General features: G+C 44.8%; 1 protein-coding gene across 3 annotated transcripts in view; it reads left to right on the top strand.

Moving 5' to 3' along the window:
• Positions 1–21,245, top strand: part of LOC130524037 (receptor tyrosine-protein kinase erbB-4-like) — a 173,900-nt gene that overhangs the window by 83,487 nt on the left and 69,168 nt on the right. For all 3 annotated transcript variants that reach the window (XM_057029746.1, XM_057029737.1, XM_057029755.1), the window contains 2 exons: positions 5,776–5,927; positions 20,126–20,312. In XM_057029746.1, the coding sequence (XP_056885726.1) occupies positions 5,776–5,927; positions 20,126–20,312 (339 nt within the window). The remainder of the gene's footprint in view (positions 1–5,775; positions 5,928–20,125; positions 20,313–21,245) is intronic.

Genomic DNA, 21,245 nt, shown 5'->3' with positions numbered 1-21,245 from the left:
AAGGATGTTCAGAAGGCCTGATTTATACTTAATTGTCCTGTTTTTGACATTTACTCTCTTTGGACAGATACGGTAGCACCATCTGCAAATGTAGCATTAAATTGGTCGTTCTAAAAGCATCCAGAACCTCATAACCTGGGAGGAAATCAGAAACTCTGGTAGAGAAAAACATCAAAATCTCACTCAAAACCAGTTAATATTCAACAACGTTGCTTTTAGTTCACAGCTGCAGTGCAAAAATCAATGGAGTGGCCCCATTAAAAATGGGTTTGCTGAGTCGTTGTCTGCACGGGGCGCCAAGGTGGGCTCAGACTCAGGTTTATACCTTTAGAGCTGGACTCAGTGGTTTATAGTGGTCAGCATGGGGCCTTATACACATTTCACTCATCCACTGTCAGCCGCAGATCCACTGGAAAAAGATCCACCTGAAGGATTTGGAGTAATGAGGGATGTGTCAGTTTCAGCCAATCACTCCCTTGTGACTGGGATGGATTTTCTTCTCTGAAGACTAAATCCTAGAGAGGTGCAGAGCAATGGTCAGAGAAGAAATAGCTGGATGTGGAGCAGCCTCAGTCTTAAGTTAAGGTACTGCCTAGTTGTCAGGGTGGATTACAATTGTGTGAATTACAATTATTGTCTAAAATAATAAGCAAAGCCAGAAAGAGATCAGAGCTTTGAGAGCGGGTTAGCATTATTATCCATTATTTCTGATGCCTTTTATTCTTATATCTACAAAATACAGTAGAGGTCTGACATGGAGGAGCCAGTATGGGTCAGCACATTTTTAGACTGGATCCTGAGCACTGAACCAAGACATTCCCGTTAGTTCTTGCATGTTCAACCAAGCAAACGCCCTTGAATTAATAAACTCGGGACGTGTGCACAGCTGGTATATCCAGCTGTGCACCAGGACCACGGCGGGTCAGTTCTGCTGCACCCAGCAAAGTCAGACTTGGACATTCCTGAATCAAACTTTCCTCTGTGGGACTTAATTCTGCTCCTGTGTTACATGGAGCCCCACATCAGAGGGGAGGATCTACCACTTAGTTTATTCATGGTCGAAACATACATATTTAAATTGAAAAACTGACTTTTTAAATTGCCTTTAAGGTAATCAGGGCCGCAAACAAAAACGCCGACCTTTTAAATCAACACTTCATTAAAAATACCTGGATTTCCTCTTTCAGCTGCCCAAATTTTGCAGTATTACATTTGCAAGCAAAATTTGTGGATGTTTGCTTTTGCCTTTTCCGACTAACAAAACAGCAGAAATCAGTGACAATGTGGAACCTCCAAACTGTAGAATGTAAATCAGATGCTTTTATTATTATTCAACTATGATGCAAATGTGAAAGCAGAGCAGTTACACGACCTTGTTGTTGTACATGTATCCAGAATATGCTAAAATGACAGTCGAAGATATCTGGAGTTCTTTTTTGCATGAATAAAAGAGGATTTATCTCTAAATGGCATCTCATTGTTCCCGACAATAGTGGGGCAGCTCAAACATCAGTCTAGTCAGACGATATTTCCAATAAACAACAGCAGAGGTGGCACAGGAATGCTGGGAAATGCAACATATCGTTCAAGCGCGTTGCTTCTCTACCCGGTAGCAGGGCTGCTGCGAGCCTCCATCCCTGGACAAACCCCCACATGCTGCAGGCCTGCTGCAGCAGCAAGGCCGCTAATTTCTGCTACGCCATATGGCGATGGTGACACGATTGTTAGTAGGTGACCAGAGCACAGAGGGCAATAAAGGGTTAGCGTAACCGGACTGAGCCAGCAGCGCAAACACTCGTTTTGTTATTGTTTTTGTCGCTCATTAAACTGCTCAGCAGATGGACGATAATACAGGCAATGATTGCTATCAGAAGCAGCGGCTTGTAACTCATACAGAGCGAGCGCCGCTCATCTGTCGGCCATATGGGGACAAAGGACATTTCAGACTTTAGAGTTTTCTACTTTCATTTAGCGGGTCTGACGAAAGGAAGAACGATTTGTGTCCTGTTCAACATAACGTTGGCTCCGATCTTCACAAGAACCTGGTGTTAATCTAAAGCACTTTCGCTGAGCTCAACCGAAAAGAAGTGACATTTGCAGCTTTAGCTAATTCAGTGAGTTACTGGCTATTGGCACGACCTTTCACCGGCTTTCCTTACTGGAGCCTCGGCTCCTTTGGAGACTTGCCAACTTCATTGGCATTCAATAATTTCGCAAGGGACTATTGATGAAGTTGCGCTACCTATGAAATGAATTTGTCAAGGAGTGGAACGCCGAGCAGATCAGATCTCTGCTGATTTGATTCCAATGAGGATATTTCTGAAATTAGAATTGATGCAAATGTGGCTCTGGGGTAATTCCGTCTATTTGCATTTGTTGTAGGTGGAAGTGAGAACTTACATGTACTCTGTTCTCTATTTAAGGGTGTTTGTTTTTGTTTTGGTTGTTTAAAATAACTAAAAAAGTATTGCTCAAAAATGAACAAAATAAGTGCAGTATAAGATCGGCTCTGACCTCAGTTAAAGACCTCCAGCTGCTCCTGTGATCAGCAGTCGAGGCTAAAATGTTCACGCTGGATGTGGTCGTTACTGAATTTGCTGCTCTGGTCGTAAACTTCCAGATCCGTCAGCTGTTTCAGGCCTTTCGGCTCTTTCTATGATGTCAAACGTCAGAGCCTGAATAGCAGTGGGTTTGCTGTAGGACAGAGAGGCTAAAAAGACTGGTGGAACCGAGAGGCTTGATCCAGCGTACTCCTCCGTCGACCTAATCCATCCATCCTAAATTTGCTTGCTGCTATCATTCATGACAGAAAATGCAAGAGGACAATATATATTACACCCAGTATTTACCCAATTACCTCTGTAATCTCCTGATTAATTATCTTGGTATAATTTATTGGTAACAGATCCCCAGATAATGTTCCCTGTGTTACTCCATCACTAGATAAGAGATCCCTTCAGACATAAGCTGGCATTTGTTTGATAGACGCAGCTCTACCACACGTTGGGAGGGTAGAAAGATCCATCTTTTCTCCTCGCCCATCCTAGCATAATGGCTAAATGCTACGTAACCCGGCATGTTAGACGCGCGGTTGAGCGGTTTATAGTGCGGAGTCCACAGCAGGCGGGAGAGGACAATATATATGACATCGGCTTGTGCTTCATGCAACCTTCAATGTGATATTCATGCTTGGATGTTCTATATTGAGCAGAGAGACAAATGGACTCCATCTTGCTGGGGTGTGCGTCCAGAGCTCCATTATTTACAGCCTGCCCACACATCCGCACACATCACCGTTATAGGATCGCCAAGCGGATCTCTGGGCTTTGCAGTAAACCGGTGACCGTTCACACCCTCTCTGTGGACACTCTGCTCTGCACAGATGGTTTCGATGCGCTTCATTTGGCAGCCGGCGCCATCTCGGGCTCATCCGGGGCTATAGGATTATTACAGGATAGCTAAAGAATGTTTCACTAAAAAAGAGAAGACACGCTCGCATGCGCAGAACACAACTTCTGAAAGATTCCTGAAATCAGCAGTTGTGTGTTGCAGCTCTGTGAAAGGCTAAATTTCAGCCATGCATCACATGCCTCAACGCCTCCCTCCACTGAGCTCAGCGCCCTGCCCCAAGGGTGCAATAACACTTTATTACACCAATCCTCACTTTATGACCCTGCTACCCTCCACCTCGCTCCCCTTAAGCCCATGCTAACTGTTATTGAAAACACCCAGGTCTGCCATTTATCATTCCTGAGCAGCGTTTTATGCTACCTGCAACCAAGCTAATCACCATTTGTTCATTTGAGTGTTGTCCAGGCTCACATAGCTTCAGCCGTCCAGCACCTGTGCTGATGTAAAAGTCCTGAAATAAATTCCTTTACAGTGTCGACTGGGGCCCGAATTTGCCTCCTCTCATTTGATCTGAGTGTCTCAAATAAAATTAAATAAATGTGTTATAAGAAACAAGTAATGCAAGACACCGTGAGTTAGTATTCAAAGCGCCGGCGCCGGTCGGAGCTGTTCAAAGAGAGATAGAGGCTTGTGGGGGACAATGTGGCAGGACTTGGGAAGGTAACCGCCGGCCCTCTGTCACACTGATGGAGCCTCTGTCATCCAGAGCGCACAGGTGGGTGAGGCCATGGTGGCAAGTGAATATGAATTAGACACTGGTTGTCATTATCCACAACACTCTTATGGAAAACACACTCACACGGGAGCTTTATTAATGAAGGTGCACGGCGATCGCAGCACTCGCTGCCAATTTGGACCGTGCGCAACGTTGATTCACAAAGACTTCATTTCGCACCAGTTTGGATGTACGCTAGTGCACGTAGCCCTGCTATCTTACACCTGGCACAGATGGAAAATGGTACCTTTGCAGGATAGCAGCGGCGTCCCTGCGCCCGCAGGGCAGGAAGCCTGAATATGAAATCAGGATGAAGTCGTGGCATGATGCATTTGTGTCTTCTACCTGGTGCAGCGAAGTCAGAACCTCAGAGCAGCCAAAACCTGGTCCAAACGCAAACAGTCTGTCAGCAGGAGATACGGTGCAGCTGCCTGATGTGAACACGCACACACACACAACACACACACACACAACACACCACACACACACACACACACACACACACATCCATGTCTCCATCATCACACACTGCTCGGTTAGAATTTTTCACAAACGGAAATAAAAAAAGTAAAGTCTCCTTTCACCACAGTAATGTGGAAGAAAAGTAAACCTATTTTAGGGCAGACGTGACCTAACGGGAGCTCAGCTGTGAGCTGCAACACCCCTGCTTGTGTTAGAGTGATTATTGATGTCTATTGTCTCCAAGAATATTCCCAGAATACATAGAATTGAAAAAACCCAGCAATGATGAGTCCAGCCTGAGGACTGGCTGAAAAATGTATCTGTGCCTCCATCAAAGCCCGATGCCCTGAGGCTCTCTCCTTTAGCCGCTCCTGCTCCAGCACAGCCATAACTCAGCGCTAGGTGTTGTTCTCACCTCTCCTCCATAATGATGCCGCGGCTGCTGCCGCACTGAGGGGTCGTGAGAGGGTGGCTATTTGGTTATTCCATAGTTAAACACTCAGCGGGGAAGTCGTGGAGGAGCGGTGCCCCCCCGACAGCAGTTGGTAGAGCAGAGGGGGAAGCTCTGATAAGGGACGGCAAAGGATCTTTAGAGCACACCATGAAATCCGAATTTTTGCAGATATTTGGTGGGAGGGAAATGAAAACAATCCCAGAACTGAGCAGGAACACCTTATTGAAAGAGATTGCACTGGCACTGACACAAGTATTGAAACTGAAAAGTTCTACGTGAAAAGATTGACTAAACAGTCTTGAAAATCATTCTCCTTCTTTGTTTTTGCCCTCTGATGTATGTTTGCTGCAGATTTTTTTGAAGCCTTTTTCAACTTCTCTGCTTTCTTGCTCAGGGAGGAACAACCTGTGCTTTTAGTCCCTCGCTTTAAAAATGCATGTTAGCGTCTTAACGCTATGGCTAGAAGCAGAAGCGTTATCAGAGGAACTGCAGGGACTCTGGCACCGGTTCTGGTGCTGGTCCTGGTGTGTACCATCATCCATCCAGAATGTGTGTCAAATGCATGTCAATCACGCTCACCCGTCCTTCTCCAAATGTCGCTCCCACAACCAAAATCAGTGCCAGGAAGTTAAAATATTGAAATGAGGAATGAGACTGAGCTGGGCTTTGACATCGGTGCAGCAACATCCCAGGATGAACTAACGTCACTGTTTCCTGTTGTCTTTTCCCCCAGTGTGTGCTGGGACGGAGAACAAGCTAAGCACGCTGTCTGACCTGGACCAGCAGTACCAAACCATGAGGAAGAACTATGAAAACTGCGAGGTCGTCATGGGCAACCTTGAGATCACGAGCATCGACCGCAGCCGGAACCTCACCTTCCTCAGGGTGAGCACGGAACACCCGTACCACATGTCTGGGTTATTGAAGGGCGTCATTCAAACGGTTTCTATATTTAAGAGCAGATGTGAGTGCAGCCACAGCAAGAACATCCACATTTCCTCAGCCATCAATAACAGAGCTGAGTCATCTTTTGCTTTTGACTAACAACCCACTTAATAACTTCTAATCCTGATTTTGAGCTCCTTTCACCCTCGTACAGGATCAGAGGTGTGTGGGCGGATTCGAGGCTTGTCACACCACATTACTTGTCCAATTATGTGACGTCATTAAGATGATTTTAATGTTCCGGAGCGAGGCTTCCTTGTGGGCAGCCTTTGGGCCAGTGACAGCGAGTGAGTCGGGAAGCGTCACCAGCCGATGGTTCACAGACATATCCCGTCCCATCAGTCAGGATTCCACCCCTCTTCCTGTACCCAGCCCATACTGGAAACGCACACATTCCCAGACTGCCACAATTATCCGCATCTTCCGGCACTCCGGTAATTTTTCCAAAATGCAGATAAAAGAAGCCACGACTTTGCGTCTCATTCGACCTTGTTGCAAAGATGCCACCCTTGAGATCACTCTCAACCAATCGTTGCTCAGATGAGTATCTTCTGCGTCAAACCAGTGATAGTCAGCGAGAAAAGGTTGTTCCAGTCAGAAGTATGTTCTTTCTTCTCAGAGCACAAGACTGATTGAACATTTGTCCCTCTACGGTCCGAGACACGGAACAATCAAAATTCCAAATAACTTGAGCTGGCTAATCTTCCCTTTTGATGACACTGAATTCAGATACAGAGAGAAAAAGGCTGGCGGAAATTCGGGCCTCTCCAACACTGATTAGCATTTTCTAAATCACTACTTTTCAGTTCAAAGTGTAAGCCCACTGATTAAAGCTGGGAGGGGGGATGGCGTGAGCAGTGATAGCTTATTATTTAATGAATTATAGAAATGTGATGAATGAATGATGGGACAATGAAATGCTAAAGAGTGGCGCTAACACACACCATTTCAGGCTCGCATCTCTGCCTGTCAGCGAGAGCCCTTGGAGGCTGAGACCAGTTAGAGGGTTGTAATGGGAGGTCAGGCAGGGCAAGGCGCAGGATGTTACTGGATCGAATTTTGAAAAGGAACTAAGAAAAAATCAGGCGAAATCAGCTCTTACTGTTGACCCCTGTTGCCCTACACTTCGACAAACCTAACATCAAACCATTCAGACCACTGCTTGGGCGTTTGCCTCCAATTGGCTCCCATCTGAGGAAGGTTGCACAGCTCCCCCGGCGTTGCCGAAGCGCTGACTGCGCTGAAATGGCTGTATTGCTTTAAGTACGGAGCACAGAGGCTTTACAGCCGAAGAGACACGTGTCCAGGCTTCCTTCTGATGGGGACTGATCAGGATTGTTGGAGAAATGACTTGTTGAGACGGTTCTGTGAAATTCTGACATCCTCCTGTGAGATCCAAAACAAAAGCTGGATGAAATGAAGGAAGCGTGTGGATGCTAATGTGCTATCATTAGACCCCTGCAGAGGTAATAAACCTGCTGATAGAGATGAATAAAGGGGCCAAAACATGAATGCACTTCAAAAAATACAAATGTGATTGTTGTTTAACTAAACAGAACTAATTTGGAATTCAAACATTTGCTCCCCGATGCCTGACTTTTCTTTGTGTCTCCGCCGATCAAGCTAGCACATATCCATAAAGGGGCTTTTTCCAGCCGAGGTTAAAGATGCCTCTGACTGCTACCCTGTCTTCGCATGCTTGCTTCGTTATTACAGTACAAGTCATTTACAAAAGAGCTCCCTGTGGTCACGGCGTGCCAGGTTCCTGCACCTCTCTGTGGATGGCAATTAACACGGGCTAATTGAAGATGCTAATGAAGAACACAAGGTGCCAAACAGCAAGGGAGCCAAAGGGCAGGGTGCCGCATATATTTTAGGGGATTTTATTATTATTATTATAAAACACATTAATAACTTGGCTCCCCGGGGAAGGAAGAACTTCACCTTGAGATATAGAAGAATGGAAGCCGTAAAGAAGAAAAAAAGTAGTGTGCGGCAGCTTACCTTACCGCCTGTCTCTGGGAGGTGATTGAAACTGATGCCTGTGCAATGGCTCCTTCTTTTCAAGATAGCGAGGAGATGGATGGTTGCCTCTCAAAGCCCCCTCAAACAGCTTTGGCAGTAAATAGAGTCCATCTTCCAAACTGCCTCCACGACAGATGATGAATCAACGTTCGCTCAGTGATTAATAACTACATTTGGGCTCAGGGGCGTTCGCCCCCTTCTCACACACATTCCAACCAAAAGCCCCAAAGAGACTTTTAGCCACATCCAGTGAATTCCACACTCCTTTAAAGCCTGATTACTAATCCAACATTACTACAAACTAATAAACGTGTTCTGTAAATGCATGCCAATTATCACATTGTTAAAAGAGAAAATTGCTCAGCTCATGCTCTATTTTTTAGGGTCTTCCTCCTTTGGTGCCTGCATGCACAAAAGGAATCTGGGATTCTAAAATATTAATTTTCCCCTCGCCTCCCTTCATTCTGGTCTCAGTAGGAACCAGCAGCCGCACACTCAGAAGGGAATGTTTGTCTTGCAGCTGCAACCATTAGCAAACATGTAAGGTTTCCCTCAATATTAATGCAGCAGTCAAATTGCTTCCTAACTCGGCTCATGGTCTCCCCACTTCCGTCCCTGTAGCTGCAAACCAAATATGAAATTATAATTTACAAATAATATTAATATGCGTAGCATTAGTATCTGCAGCCTTCTGCTCTAAGTGGAAGGAAATATTAAAACCCATCTCAGTCATTTTGGACCAGAAATTCACACAAGTTAAAAACATTCACAAGCTTGTTTTTCTCCTTTTATGATCCTGTAAGGTTCCATCTTAAGTTATTCAGACCTGTAGTCCTGAGCTTGTCTCTTGAGGAATTACACAATTACCCTCAATGCCACTTTGGGTCCAAAATGCCATTAGCTGTATCCTGAAATGAAATGTAATCTTTTACGATCCTTCTTTGGAATCCAATCAATCAAAACACACAGGATCAAAGGATTTACTGAGAACCGTACCACATATTCAGCCTGGGACATGCAGAAGAGTAGAACTGTCGGGATCACCTCACTTATTAGTCAGTCACACGAATATAACAGTGAAATAACAGTAAAAAAAAGGACATTCCGGAAATATAAACAATGTTCTACAAATCTTGATGTTGAATGATTGCGTCCTATGGAAATAACAAGGAGTGAATTAATAAAACATGTAAATCATAAACATATACAAACTGATATACAACAGCAAAACACAAAAACGTCCATGAAGCAAAATCCAGTTGTCTTTTTGCTAAAGGACAGGAGGATGCTGAGGATGAAGATGATTCTCAGCATCCCCACCCAACATCTCATCCTGCGCTTCTTGCCTGTCCTCTGACATCTTCCTCCATCCTTTTTTTTTCTAGACTGGCATATTTGTCCCTCAGGCGCCATTAGTCCCCCTCGAGTTTCCTAATTGTTGATGCACAGTTAGATGAGTTCAGATTACGCTGGGCCGTTCTCCTCAGCAAACCCCTTCAATATTAATGAAGACTGATGAAGTGCGAGGGAGCCCCTGTCTCTCAAGCCCGACCTAGATTGGATTGACAATTGCAATTAGCGTCCCCTCAAGTTCATTTCCATCACTTTAAATTTGACATGAAGAAGGACAGCGTGGGGTGGGGAGCGAGGTCGTCGATGGAATCAGATTTTGACGGGTGAGGGGGAAAGAAGACTTGGACCAGGAAGTGGTTTGAGGACACAAGCATTTCAGAGGAAAGTGATGAGCCTGTTGAGCTCTGTCGAACCATGCTCACTGCTTAGCTTCCTGTTAGCCTAGCCTAGCCTTCTTTATCTGAGCAGCAGAGGCCATCAGAGCCGAAGATATCGACAGACAAACAGAAAATAAAAGAACTGTAGTGATGATCATTTTTGGTAGCTTCAGATAGCTCTGGCGCTGTCCCTAAAGGGTACCCATAGTGTCCAAGAATGCTTGAACTTACTCCAAATCAGAACTGTAGTAGGTCAAAGATGGAAGCATTTAATATTCAAACCATCCACTACAGAGACGGGCACAGAGTAGCTCTCAGGCGAGCACGCCTCATTCCAGCCTTCCACCCTGGCACCAAATGGCAGTTCACCAGTAGACGCGGCCGTCTGGGGGCCAAGTCGCCATATTTTCCACTCTGACCTGAGGATTTTTGAAGCGCCTGCCTCGGAGCTGTGCACTCCAGCGTTACCTCTCGCACTCGCAGAAGCAGCAGATCGGCTGGATCGGGTGGCTCGTTTGTCAGGGGGTGTGAGGAAGAATCAGGGTGTGTGAGATACGGGAGACATCCGTGCCTGGGGAATAATGACTTTTCAGCTCTTTGCATGGGAAAAGAAGCTCTGTGATGGACAGAGATATTTCATGTTTATTAATGCCGACACAGCAGTTAAAGTCTGATCTTTGCATGTGTTTTCACACATGTAGGTGCTATTGCCAATCATAGAGTCTCTGATGCTGGAAGAGTTTCTTATTACCATTCTGACTTCCATTTTAAAGGCCTCCTTGCTCAAATTGAGTTGTTGTTTGTACCACCCAGGTGTTTGGCCCCCACTCGTGTGACTGACACGTTCCGTTTCCTCCTAAACCAACCTGGTGTCAGTCAGACCGTATGATTTCCTCCCGCTCGTTTCAGCTCATTTCACGCTGATGGATGTCGTTGAAGGGAAAAAAAAATGCGCAGAAGGTAAATATGTACAGGAGCTCAAACGCTTGCCTTCGTTTGCTCTCCACAAATGAGCAACGAGTTGCACGTCCGCGTTGTCGTACGAGAGGAAACGAGGAAAACGTGTGTGTGACCCTGGAGCTGAGCTGAGCTGAGCTGCTTTATAAAGGTGTTTAATGGCTGAGAGGCTGTGCTCCAGAAAACCTGCCGCTGTGTCACCACCAGCATGTCAAAGCCTGTTAGCATTAATCCTCATATTTTTTTTACTATGGAAGCACAATAAAGACAAGTAGAAAATGAATCTGTGTGTTGCTCAGGACAACAATAACGCTGATGAGACGGCAGCTGCTCGAATACTGATGGAGGTTGGAAGAAAATGTTCGACCAAAGGTGGCTCGACTTTTTCCTCCAGGCCAGCACAACCTGGCGTCTGCCAGGGCAGGTTTATGCTTAAAAAGAAGTGAAACGTCATCTGACCTGTTAGAAGTGACTTTTAGGACTTATGTTCTCAAACCTTTAGTATCCAGCAGCACCTCAAAGCAAAGTCACCAACTGCATGAAACTTTAGCAAAGGAAAGAACCAAGCTACAAACAGACTCTGTGTGTGTGTGTGTGTGTGCGTGCGTGCGTGCGTGCGTGTGTGCGTGCGTGCGTGTGTGTGTGTGGGAGATGCTTTAGCAGACGTATTTATACATTTTAAAAAGGGCCTCCTTCGCCACAGACACACACACACAATGTCACACTTTTGTATTTCTATCTTTGTGGGGCCTCCACCTTAACTCGTGCCATATCTTTTGGAGAATCAAAGTCTTTGCCCATCACATACCTACCCTGGTCATGGCTATATAACCTGTGCAGGAACAACACTCACACACGTGCTCGTACACACACTTATCATCAGAAAGCAGAACCAGACTCAGAAGCAAGGAGAAGCACAACCTGAGATGTGACAACAGCCCACCAGGTCCCTCAGAATCACTCCAAATGCCAAATGTAAAATTTGTCTCCCTGCAGCCTGTCAAAAAAAAAAAAACAAAACCAAAAATCCCCAAAAATTGTGAGACCATATTCTAATGAAGATTGAAGTTCCAATTTCCTCCCATTGCTACATTCGCAGTAAGCTGAGGCGGTAGCTAAATCCCCACGGCTCCTCGCTCACTCCTCTGCTGTATGAATGTTCACATATGTCTATATTCCCTTGTTTTTTTTTACCCATGCTGCCTTTTTTGTTGCTTTGTTTATTGAGAAAAGGCGTTTTCTTAAAGTTTCCATTCCAACATGATCACTGCTGTTCTTCTACACTTAGCAGTCCGTTTGAATAAAAAAAACTCATTAGGAATACAGCAGTTTAGCTAAGTGGCACACTGGGTGTAATTGTACCATCAATCAGCTGCTATGTACCGCCGAAGGAGCTAAAAGGTGATTAGTCCTCCGCCAATTTCACCAGTTTAGGGATTGAACAGGAGATCAGGTGGGTGATGGGTCGCTGTGGAGTGTGTGTGTATGTAGGTGTGTGTGTGTGTGTGGAGGGGGAGTCACTGCACCTTGTATGTCAGATTCACTTGAAAACACCTGAAGGTTCTGTTTGCCCTATTTTGATTGTAGAAATGCCAGTTTGCTCATTAAAGGGCTGGTAAAAATAAACATTTATCCAGCCTGTTTGTAATGCTGCTTTATGAAGCTAATTCCACTGCCTGGCGTTCAGGCTGTAGTTCGGGGGGACGTCACGTCATACGGAACAAAGAAAAACCCATTAAAACAGGTAAAATATTCATCCTTTCCCTCTCCTCCTAACTTTCTTCCCCTCTTCTGTCCCTCCGAACAGTAACTTTTACAACACCCACTCACTGTTGTGCTGGATTTCACAGCAGAGTTCAGCAAAAACGCACAGCATTTCATGTTTTATTAAATATGGACATGCTAACTCAACTGTTTAAAACATCCTATTTCGAAACAGAAAGAGTGTAAAATAATGTAATGACGCAATGATGTGAAAATATACAATAGGCATCCATCAGCTAACGTGCTGAGTTTCGCTTGCATGTGGACCCACCTCGTGTTTAAGTCACAACGCATCTATAAAATGGATTCAAAATGACAATTCTGACATCATTGCAACAGTGTAGCAGGGTTGCTATGGGGAGCGTTGTGAGTAAAGGAAACAGTGTGGCGCATCCACGTGCACAGCACAATGTGAACTTGGCAGACTTTATTAAAAGCAGCACACTCGTCACGAGTCCCATCAGGCTAAAAATGTCCAGTCTAACACATAAAACACTTTGGTGTCTTAATTAATCATGATTTTATCTGGGTTTTTGTTTAATTCTAAGAACTGCTGAGCGGTCTGGCTGCCAAGTGAAACTCTGAGGGATGAATGGAGTCATTATGTTGCTGTGGATAAGAGAGCAAGATGGGTGAGAGAGGGAGAGAGAGAGGGAGAGAGGGGGGGGGGGCAGCCAAGTGGGTCAGAAATCAGATTCCTGAGGTCCCTGTGGAGAGCGAGACCTTTATCTTCAATTTCAGAGATTTCCTCTGTGGTCAGAATAAGGCCACATCACCTATTTCTCTCACACGAGAAGATGCAATGAGGTCGTTTGTGGCAAACATTTCACACGCGCTATCTGCAGCCTCCGTCTTCAGCCATATGTTTAGTTCTCTGGAGTTTCTTTACTAGAACCTGTTTATTTAACATCTAAAGTCGGACGTATGAAAGTCCTGCATTCAAACGGTCACAATAAAGACGGATGACTGAATATCACAACACCAGCGAACCCTCGTTCATGTGGAGGGAGGTGTAATCTCCTAATAACCAATAATATCAGCACACCCGCTGCGACAGTGCTTTTGAGCACTGCTTTATCCTCACCCGTAGATGGAAATGTTAGCGGGCGACTACTGTGCGTCCTGTAGCCTCCATCTACCCTTTGATCGCATCCCTGCCAGATTATTCTCACTGTAAAGTCTTGGCAAACACAAAGAGGAGCTGCTAAAGTGCCATCTTTTCCAATTATGATCCTTTTTCCTTTATGACAAAGAGGATGCATAAAACACCTGACTGAAACTTCCCTTTAGCATGCTGGCTGCTTCTCCTCCTGCAGAGATCAAGTCAGGAGGCTCCATCAACCTTTATTAGATAATAACGCTGTTGGGGCTATTAAGCGTGGCCCTGCTCCCCCACAGCCGCTGCCACCACCCTCCCTGAAGTACCAGAGGACTGAACTGAGGTGAGGACCTCCAGCCTGATGAAGCTAAAACTGGCAGCATCTTTGCTGCATTTCCCTCTAGCCCACTTTCCCCACAACAAAATTCCCAGGTTTTTTTTTCCCCCTTGAATTCATTTAGCTGTTGTCAATAAACTTTTTTTTCCTTCTATACAGGTAACTGATTAATATTCCTGTGGCAGAAAAGGGCAGTTGCAGATTGGGAAAGCAGAAATAGAAATCATAGCAGCTAATGACAGCTAATGCCTCGGCAGATAAGGAATTTCAGTTATATCGTCGCTTTTCACAATTATTCTAAATTAGCGCCGTTAGCTGTACCTCACCTCTGCTAAGATTCACTTTGGATGATGCAACTTAATTCCTCCGGGGTCGTCAAATCCTAACTCACTGGCCTTTCTCAAGGCTTTATTGTTTATGAGTACCTAGAAGCAGCTGTTCTGGAAATAAGTTGGAATATCAGCGTCCAAATGGACCGATTACTTAACACTCCCGTAGGTGATTTTCAGATTTCAATGCTAAAATATGCAGTGAAGGGCACAATGGTCTCTGGTTCCTCCCAGGGCCGTGGGTGTTATTTTTGTTGTGTTGTTGGTCCAAACTTCCAGAAGCCGGTTTGGGGAGGCTGCTGCAGATCAAAGCAGGAATATAATCGACTGTAAGGGAATGAGAGGCCACTATTTCATCTCCTCTCCTTGCTCAAGGCGAAGAAACAGACCGTTGCCGAGCAGAAAGAGGATAACAGGGAAAAAAGGACTCGGCATTCTCTCTAATTGTCTCGTAAGTAAAAGTGGAACGCGGCTTAGTTCTGACGGGACCCACAGACGGCATCCGAGGGCCAATTTGAACTCCTGCTAAACAGTTTAATTGGGGAATAATCTGAAAAAAAAAAAAGTTTTTTATTAAAAATGCATATATCTGTCTTAGCAGTAATAGGACACATCTCTTTCTGTCAGTAAAGTTCAATAGAAAAAAAAAAAAAAAAAATATATATATATATATATAAACTGCTGCACTATGTAGATGTGACTGAAGGTACAACTAATAAATGAGAAGCATGTTGTTAAAGAAGGAACAAAATATTTTAGTTTGCCAGCCGTTAAGGTTGTTGCTGTGTTCCAATTAAACACTGACATTAATGAAGTAGATAATGACGCCTGAACAGAATGCACCAAAACCAAGACAAACATTCTATAGTGTCCAAGGAGCTGGAGGATATTCAGCCTCCTGGTCGTGTTGCAAAAGGGGTTTTGATTCTTTTCAAACGAACATCATTGCTGTTAAAATGCTCTCTAAAAATCTCTCTTTTGTAATATTTAGGCCCAGATCAGGAAATCCCACCCTTCCTCAAACAGTTGTGAAAGGGCTCAGCTGCATTTAAACAGACATTAAGGCGGGTTTACAACAGATACATTTTAGCACCCTGGATCACTAAACTCTCACTGCAGTGCGTAATTCTCTTTTACTACCAGATAATCCCAGTGGGATCTGGTTCCCAGGCCTGATTAAAGAGCTAACTATGGGCAGGATGGATCTAGGACTACCTCCCAACCCAACACCCTCCTTCCCTATAGGAGCTAATAGCAGGGGGCACGGGGGGAAGTGATTACTCTCGGATTAAGGCTTGCCTCGTCACTGATATGTGCGCCATAATTGAATTATGGTTGCCTCACCCGAACAGTCCCAACGCAGACGAACCTCCCAGCCTCGTCAGATCGGTACAATATTAACCATGACACAAGCGTAACCAGGCCGGTAATTAATGCACTGAATCAATTACAAATTAGACCATTTGGAGAATTCCCCACAGGAGTCCACTCATTACCACTGCGCTGATGAAGCTGCACGTTCTCCTCATGGGAAGGAGTGTCACTCCACTTTTTTTTATCTGTCTTTATCTTTTTTTCTCGAGGTAGGATGCTGAAGACAAATGGAGGAAAGAAGTGAAGCCATCTGCTTCCCGGCTTTATTGTGGACATCACACCGTTAAAACATTAGATTCCTAGTTTGGTCTCAGTCCAGAAGAGTATCCCTACAGCTGAGGTTCAAAATGTCGATTTCAAAGGTCAAAGAGTGCTTATATGTTCCACTAAACCCAGAGCTGTTTGGTTCACTTCAAACGCACCTAAGATTGTTTCCTCAGATATAGAAGTCCGCCTAATTTGGGCCGGACTGAAAGCTCATCTGAACTTTTCAAGTGATCTCTGGTGAGGAAGTGAACCAAATAGAGGAAGTGATGTAGGACAACACCATGAATCTGAACCTGCAGTCCAAAAATCAGGTTGACTCCAGCGAGTCTTGAATGTTGACCTCCTGTAAACGCTAATATCTGATACATACTGACGCCCACAAGATGCTAAAGTGCATTTCCTCAAATGAGATGGCCTTCGTTGGGGACTATATTTTTCCGATGAGGGATAAGTTGGCCATTTTTGTGCCAAATGTCCACACCAACTGAGCAATAAGTTGCTTTTTTTTTAAAAAAAAATACAGTGCTTTAACCTGAATGACTTTGCTGGCATCGAGATGAAATAGCTTCTCACTATTCAACTGCTTCTTGATGCCTTTCGTCCTGCGGTGGATGTGCACACCTTATGGGGCTAACTTGTCATTTTACTTGACAAGTAGTCTGTCAAACTGTCGCAAACAATGATGCTCAAAATGAAACACTTTTGCCGCGATGCATACAACATACACTCAAAAGGGACGTCTCAAAGTCATCTACCCAGGCTCTTTCCAAATAAACATCCATTGACAGAAAACCGTTTCTTTTAGCGACGCTGTGATTTGCTTTTACTGAACATGCTACAAGCTAATTTATTACACCGATACCAAGATTTTAGAAGTTACCAAGATTAAGTGGAAAGGCAACAATAATTCACATGCGTAAATGCCGACATTTAATGCAAACATATTGTGTTTGCATTAAATGTACAGCCTTCGCTTTCAAGATCTCTATGCGGCTTTGGGGGTGGTCTCATGGGAAAACAGGGGTTCTTTTTTTTTCTTTAAACTTGTAGAGACTCCATCAGGATTCTCTGTCTGTTCCCAAATGTTGACGTTAGCTCAGGCGAGAGTTGGGAGGAAGTGGTGGAGAAACGGAGGATGAGGGTTTAGTGATGCAAGGCAAACCTTAAACTCCCCTGTAGCAGACTTCAGTGGTCACAGAGCGCATTGGTACACCTCAATATGTATGGAAATGAGAGGCAATCACGCTAACGTGTGCTCAGTCTCGCAAAATTCTATGCTAATTGTGTCATTGCACTTTGAGTCCCGCTTCACCCCTCGAACAACTCACCCCTCCCCAGACCTTTCGCTCTCCTTCCTGACCGGGAACAGGTGTGGTTTTAATTATGTATTAAAATATACATAAACCTGTCGCGGCTCGCTTGACCGCGCTCCTCCTCCTGTTGTGGGCATCCAACCCTAACCGTGTCTCCTCTTCCTTCTTCACCCGCTCCTGCTTCTTTTGCTAGCTCCATCCCAAAACCCCCTCTCCCTTCCCCTCTGTTAGCACTCGGGGACTGAAGGACTACATTTCAACACTGCGCACGTCTCTGGAAGTCAAGTGAGGGGTTTGTTCCGCTGCCACACTTCCGTTCGCAAATGCTTTGCTGGCAAGAGGGAGTAGGAAGAAATCCCTGTTAATCTACTGATTCTGGCTGTCTCGGTCTCTTTTGTTCACTGTTACTGAGGCTCCAATGTATTGATCTCTTGGGAGGTGTGTGGGGAGTGGGGTTTGGAAGCTGTCCACACAGTTCAGCCCAGAGTTTAAATTTAACATCCTGGTGGACAAGCGATAACACTTTTTTTCTTCGTTTTTCCATGTTCCGATTTTCACCAAATTGCTGGTGAAATCTGCCAGTTGAGACCAACCTTTACCTTTTTTTATGGTGGCCAGGAACACTTGGCCGCACCACAGACATTAAGGTCTTAGTAGTTAAGCAAATTGAACGGTTACCACCCTGTAAAACATAACACCATTCCCCATTTCCCCTCTTATGTCCAGAAAATTAACCAATGTAAAGCAATGCATAATGGTCACCGTGGAGCCTCTGAACCACAACGCTCTCATACCTACATAATGTATACCTACAGCACCTGCATCAAGTTAGCTAAGGGGCTATTATTACTGTGAGAAATTCAGGACAACAATGTTGTTATCTTTAGCCGCTAATTTACTGCTCTAATTGGACTCTATATAAAATACAAAGGAGGTCATGCAAATGATGTTGGGCTAAATTTAGCAAACGCCCGCACACACAAAAGTATGCTGCCCCGCTAGCACACGCATCGATCTTGGCAAATGCTTCTCCGTCACAGCTTTGAAACAAAGTCAGGGCTGCGTTCCTTCAGACAGTTATCGCTGTTTACGCTTGTCCTGGTCCAACAGGACCACCTGGCCAGCCCCAGCGGCGTAATAGTTCTAGTTGCTTGTTTTGTTGATCTGTGTTTAATGACAGTGGCCACACAACCATTAGCTCACCCAGGGCCTGTAATCACAAGTTGTTTCTTTTTACATTTCATTATTGAACAAACAGTCTGCTGGGAGCAAGGCGCACCGGCCTGCCGCCTTCTTCTTTGTCATTTTACTTACCAATGCAGTGCTGCACTCTGGGAATCATTGAGTTACTGGCCTGAAAACAAACCATCAACTGTGTAACTGGGGTGAGGAGTTTAGTGTGTCTGGAAATTATTTATCAGAGTCAAAGTTCATTATTTTTGCTGTGCCATGCTAGTGCAATACTTCATTTGTTAGCAAGACAAAGTGCTAGGAATGCAAAATTGAAAGTTATTTAATGCCTCATGATCTCTTGGAAGGGTTCCAAACAGGTTGAAGAAGAATAATTAATCCAAAGAAACAACAGCCTTTTTAGCATTAGCCTCAGTGGCCGGGAATTCTCTTCAGCTTTTCGTCTTCCTTAAGAGATTCTAAATACACCCCAATTTCTCATCATTCTATCACACAAATACGCATGGACTTACCCGGCTGGCCCGTCTGTTTCTGTTAATGGTAATCAGCTGGGTAATGATGACTGAGCTGCAACTGCAGCTTATGGGCGGGTGGCTGATGGCCACGGTCTCTGACAGCTGTCAACCGCCATGACTACCCTGCCGGGGCCCTCCTTAGGAATTATTTCAGCTCAGCACATTAGCCACCAGCGCTTCACACACAGACTTGTTGATTACCAGCTTCAGCAGGGCAGCGCGGAACGACTCCTCCGACCGCCTGACTGCTAAAGACAGCCGCCACAATGGTGGACGGGAGACAGAGAACGCCGCCTGTCACTTTGATTCACGCAAAAGCAGTTCCAGCCGGGTGGCTTCTCGCCAAAGTCTTGACAGTTGGTATCTCCTCTCCTAAATGACATTTAAAGTGTGAAGTGATGGCTGTCCTTGTGGCTCAGGCTCCCCGGGCCGAGCCCCGGACATGAGCGCTGGCATCTTTGCCAAGTTTGGACATTGAGGTCACAGATCCCAGAGCCAAGTCTGCCCCGGTCAGATGTTGCACCAACCTAACTGAGCTGGTCAAAATCGGGGAAAGTGACCTTGGAGTTGGCTGTTACGTTCAATTTGAAACGTGTCCAACTTGAGCTGCTCCTTTCACAGACGACACAAAACCTGCACGTCTGAATGCTATTAATAGATTAAATTCATCAATATGACATCTCATGACAATTTGAGGGAAAGCTCCGGACTGATTCACTCACACAGGTTTTTCTGGTCTTTGTTCAAGAGTTTAAGGTCGCTGACCGTTATAAGTTTCCATTGGTTGAGGATAGCCCCTAAAATAGCCAACATGATCTTTCGACAGCCGTGCTTTCATCGTTCCACATTAAAGTCTAAATGAATAATTGAATTTAGTCTAAATAACATTTTTATGTGTTCAGCACTTCTTCTTGTAACTGACAAATTTGAAGGATTCAGTTGCTTTCGCCGGGCTCATTTTGCATATTCAGAAATGTGCCATGTGCATTTTTAACAAGACCTCATTCAAGGTTGGCAAACGTATCTGACTGAAATCATAATGGTTCTGTGCTCTGAAAGAGGCAGATGGATTTAAGACTGGGAGTCAACATGAAAAGGAATACATTTACTCCAGGCTAGGGGTTATAGAACTTTGTGAAACCTTTCCCTGGGAATTTATGGTACTAATTTAGTGATTCTTTTAGTATAATTTTGATTAACACAACTGATGAAGCCCTTTTTTCCTGTCTCTCCACAGTCTATCCGGGAAGTGACCGGCTATGTGTTAGTGGCCTTGAACCAGTTTGACTACCTGCCTTTGGAGAACCTGAGGATCATCCGCGGAACAAAACTGTATGAAGACCGCTACGCTCTCGCAATCTTTCTCAATTACAGGCGGGATGGGAACTCCGGCCTTCGCCAGCTCGGCCTGAAAAACCTGACAGGTCAGACACTCACTTACTTCCTGGTGTGGCAGGTTTTTTGTCCGTCTTCGTTTTGTTTTGGTGCAAAAGGGTCATCAATAAACAATAATGCCAAAAAGATCTGTGCAAATAAAAATTCTGCTTTTGGTCATTTCACAGGAGTAAAGTTTGCTCTGAAACGTGTCTGCGATGTCCTTCATGAATGATTTATTATTATCCATTATTAAATCAATCTGACTCAAAATGTTGGTACTCCGGAGAAGCGTGTGAGCACTGAAACGGGTGATCGCAGTCAAGTGGGATGGCTGCGAGCCAGATTAAGTGAACGCTTCACTGATTCTAGATAAAACTAATTTCAAATACATTTGATCAAACCTGTCTGTGAGCTGTAATCACACCTCTTTATTTAATACCATCTTGCATGACGTCACTTCCGTTCAAGCTGGCTGAGCCGACTACAACTGCACTGGGCACTAGCCCAACCCCATCCCCCGCTCTGCCCCACCTTGCCCTCCGGTACCCTGCCCCGCCCCCTGTCCTCTGCCCTGCCCCTTCCTGCCCCAAAACATTTTTGGGGAAGACCACCAGTGTACTCAGGCAACTTTCAGGTAAAAGAAACCATCCAAGACTGCAGTGAACCTTTAAGGCTATAGTCAAAAATCTCTGCTGACTGTTAAAATACAACAACTGCATTGAAGCAATTTCTGGTGTTTTGTCAATTTGCTGGTATTGTATTTCTTTAGTTTAGGCTTTGAGACTTCTGACTGATGTGTTTTTCTTTTTTCTCTTCTTTTCCCTATCCAATGAAAAACCCATTCAACTATTATAATGAACCATCCAACACAACAGGATTGGTTTTACAGAGCTGGAATAGGAGTTATCCAAGAAAAAGTTAGTTTAAGTTCCCCCCAAGTCTCTCAACCCCCCTCCCCGAAGCATATGTGATTGCTGATA

The sequence above is a fragment of the Takifugu flavidus genome, chromosome 1 (assembly GCF_003711565.1).
Source record: "Takifugu flavidus isolate HTHZ2018 chromosome 1, ASM371156v2, whole genome shotgun sequence".
Lineage (NCBI taxonomy): Eukaryota > Metazoa > Chordata > Actinopteri > Tetraodontiformes > Tetraodontidae > Takifugu > Takifugu flavidus.
The sequence above is the reverse complement of the archived record's forward strand: the minus strand, read 5'-3'. Positions and strand labels throughout refer to the sequence as shown.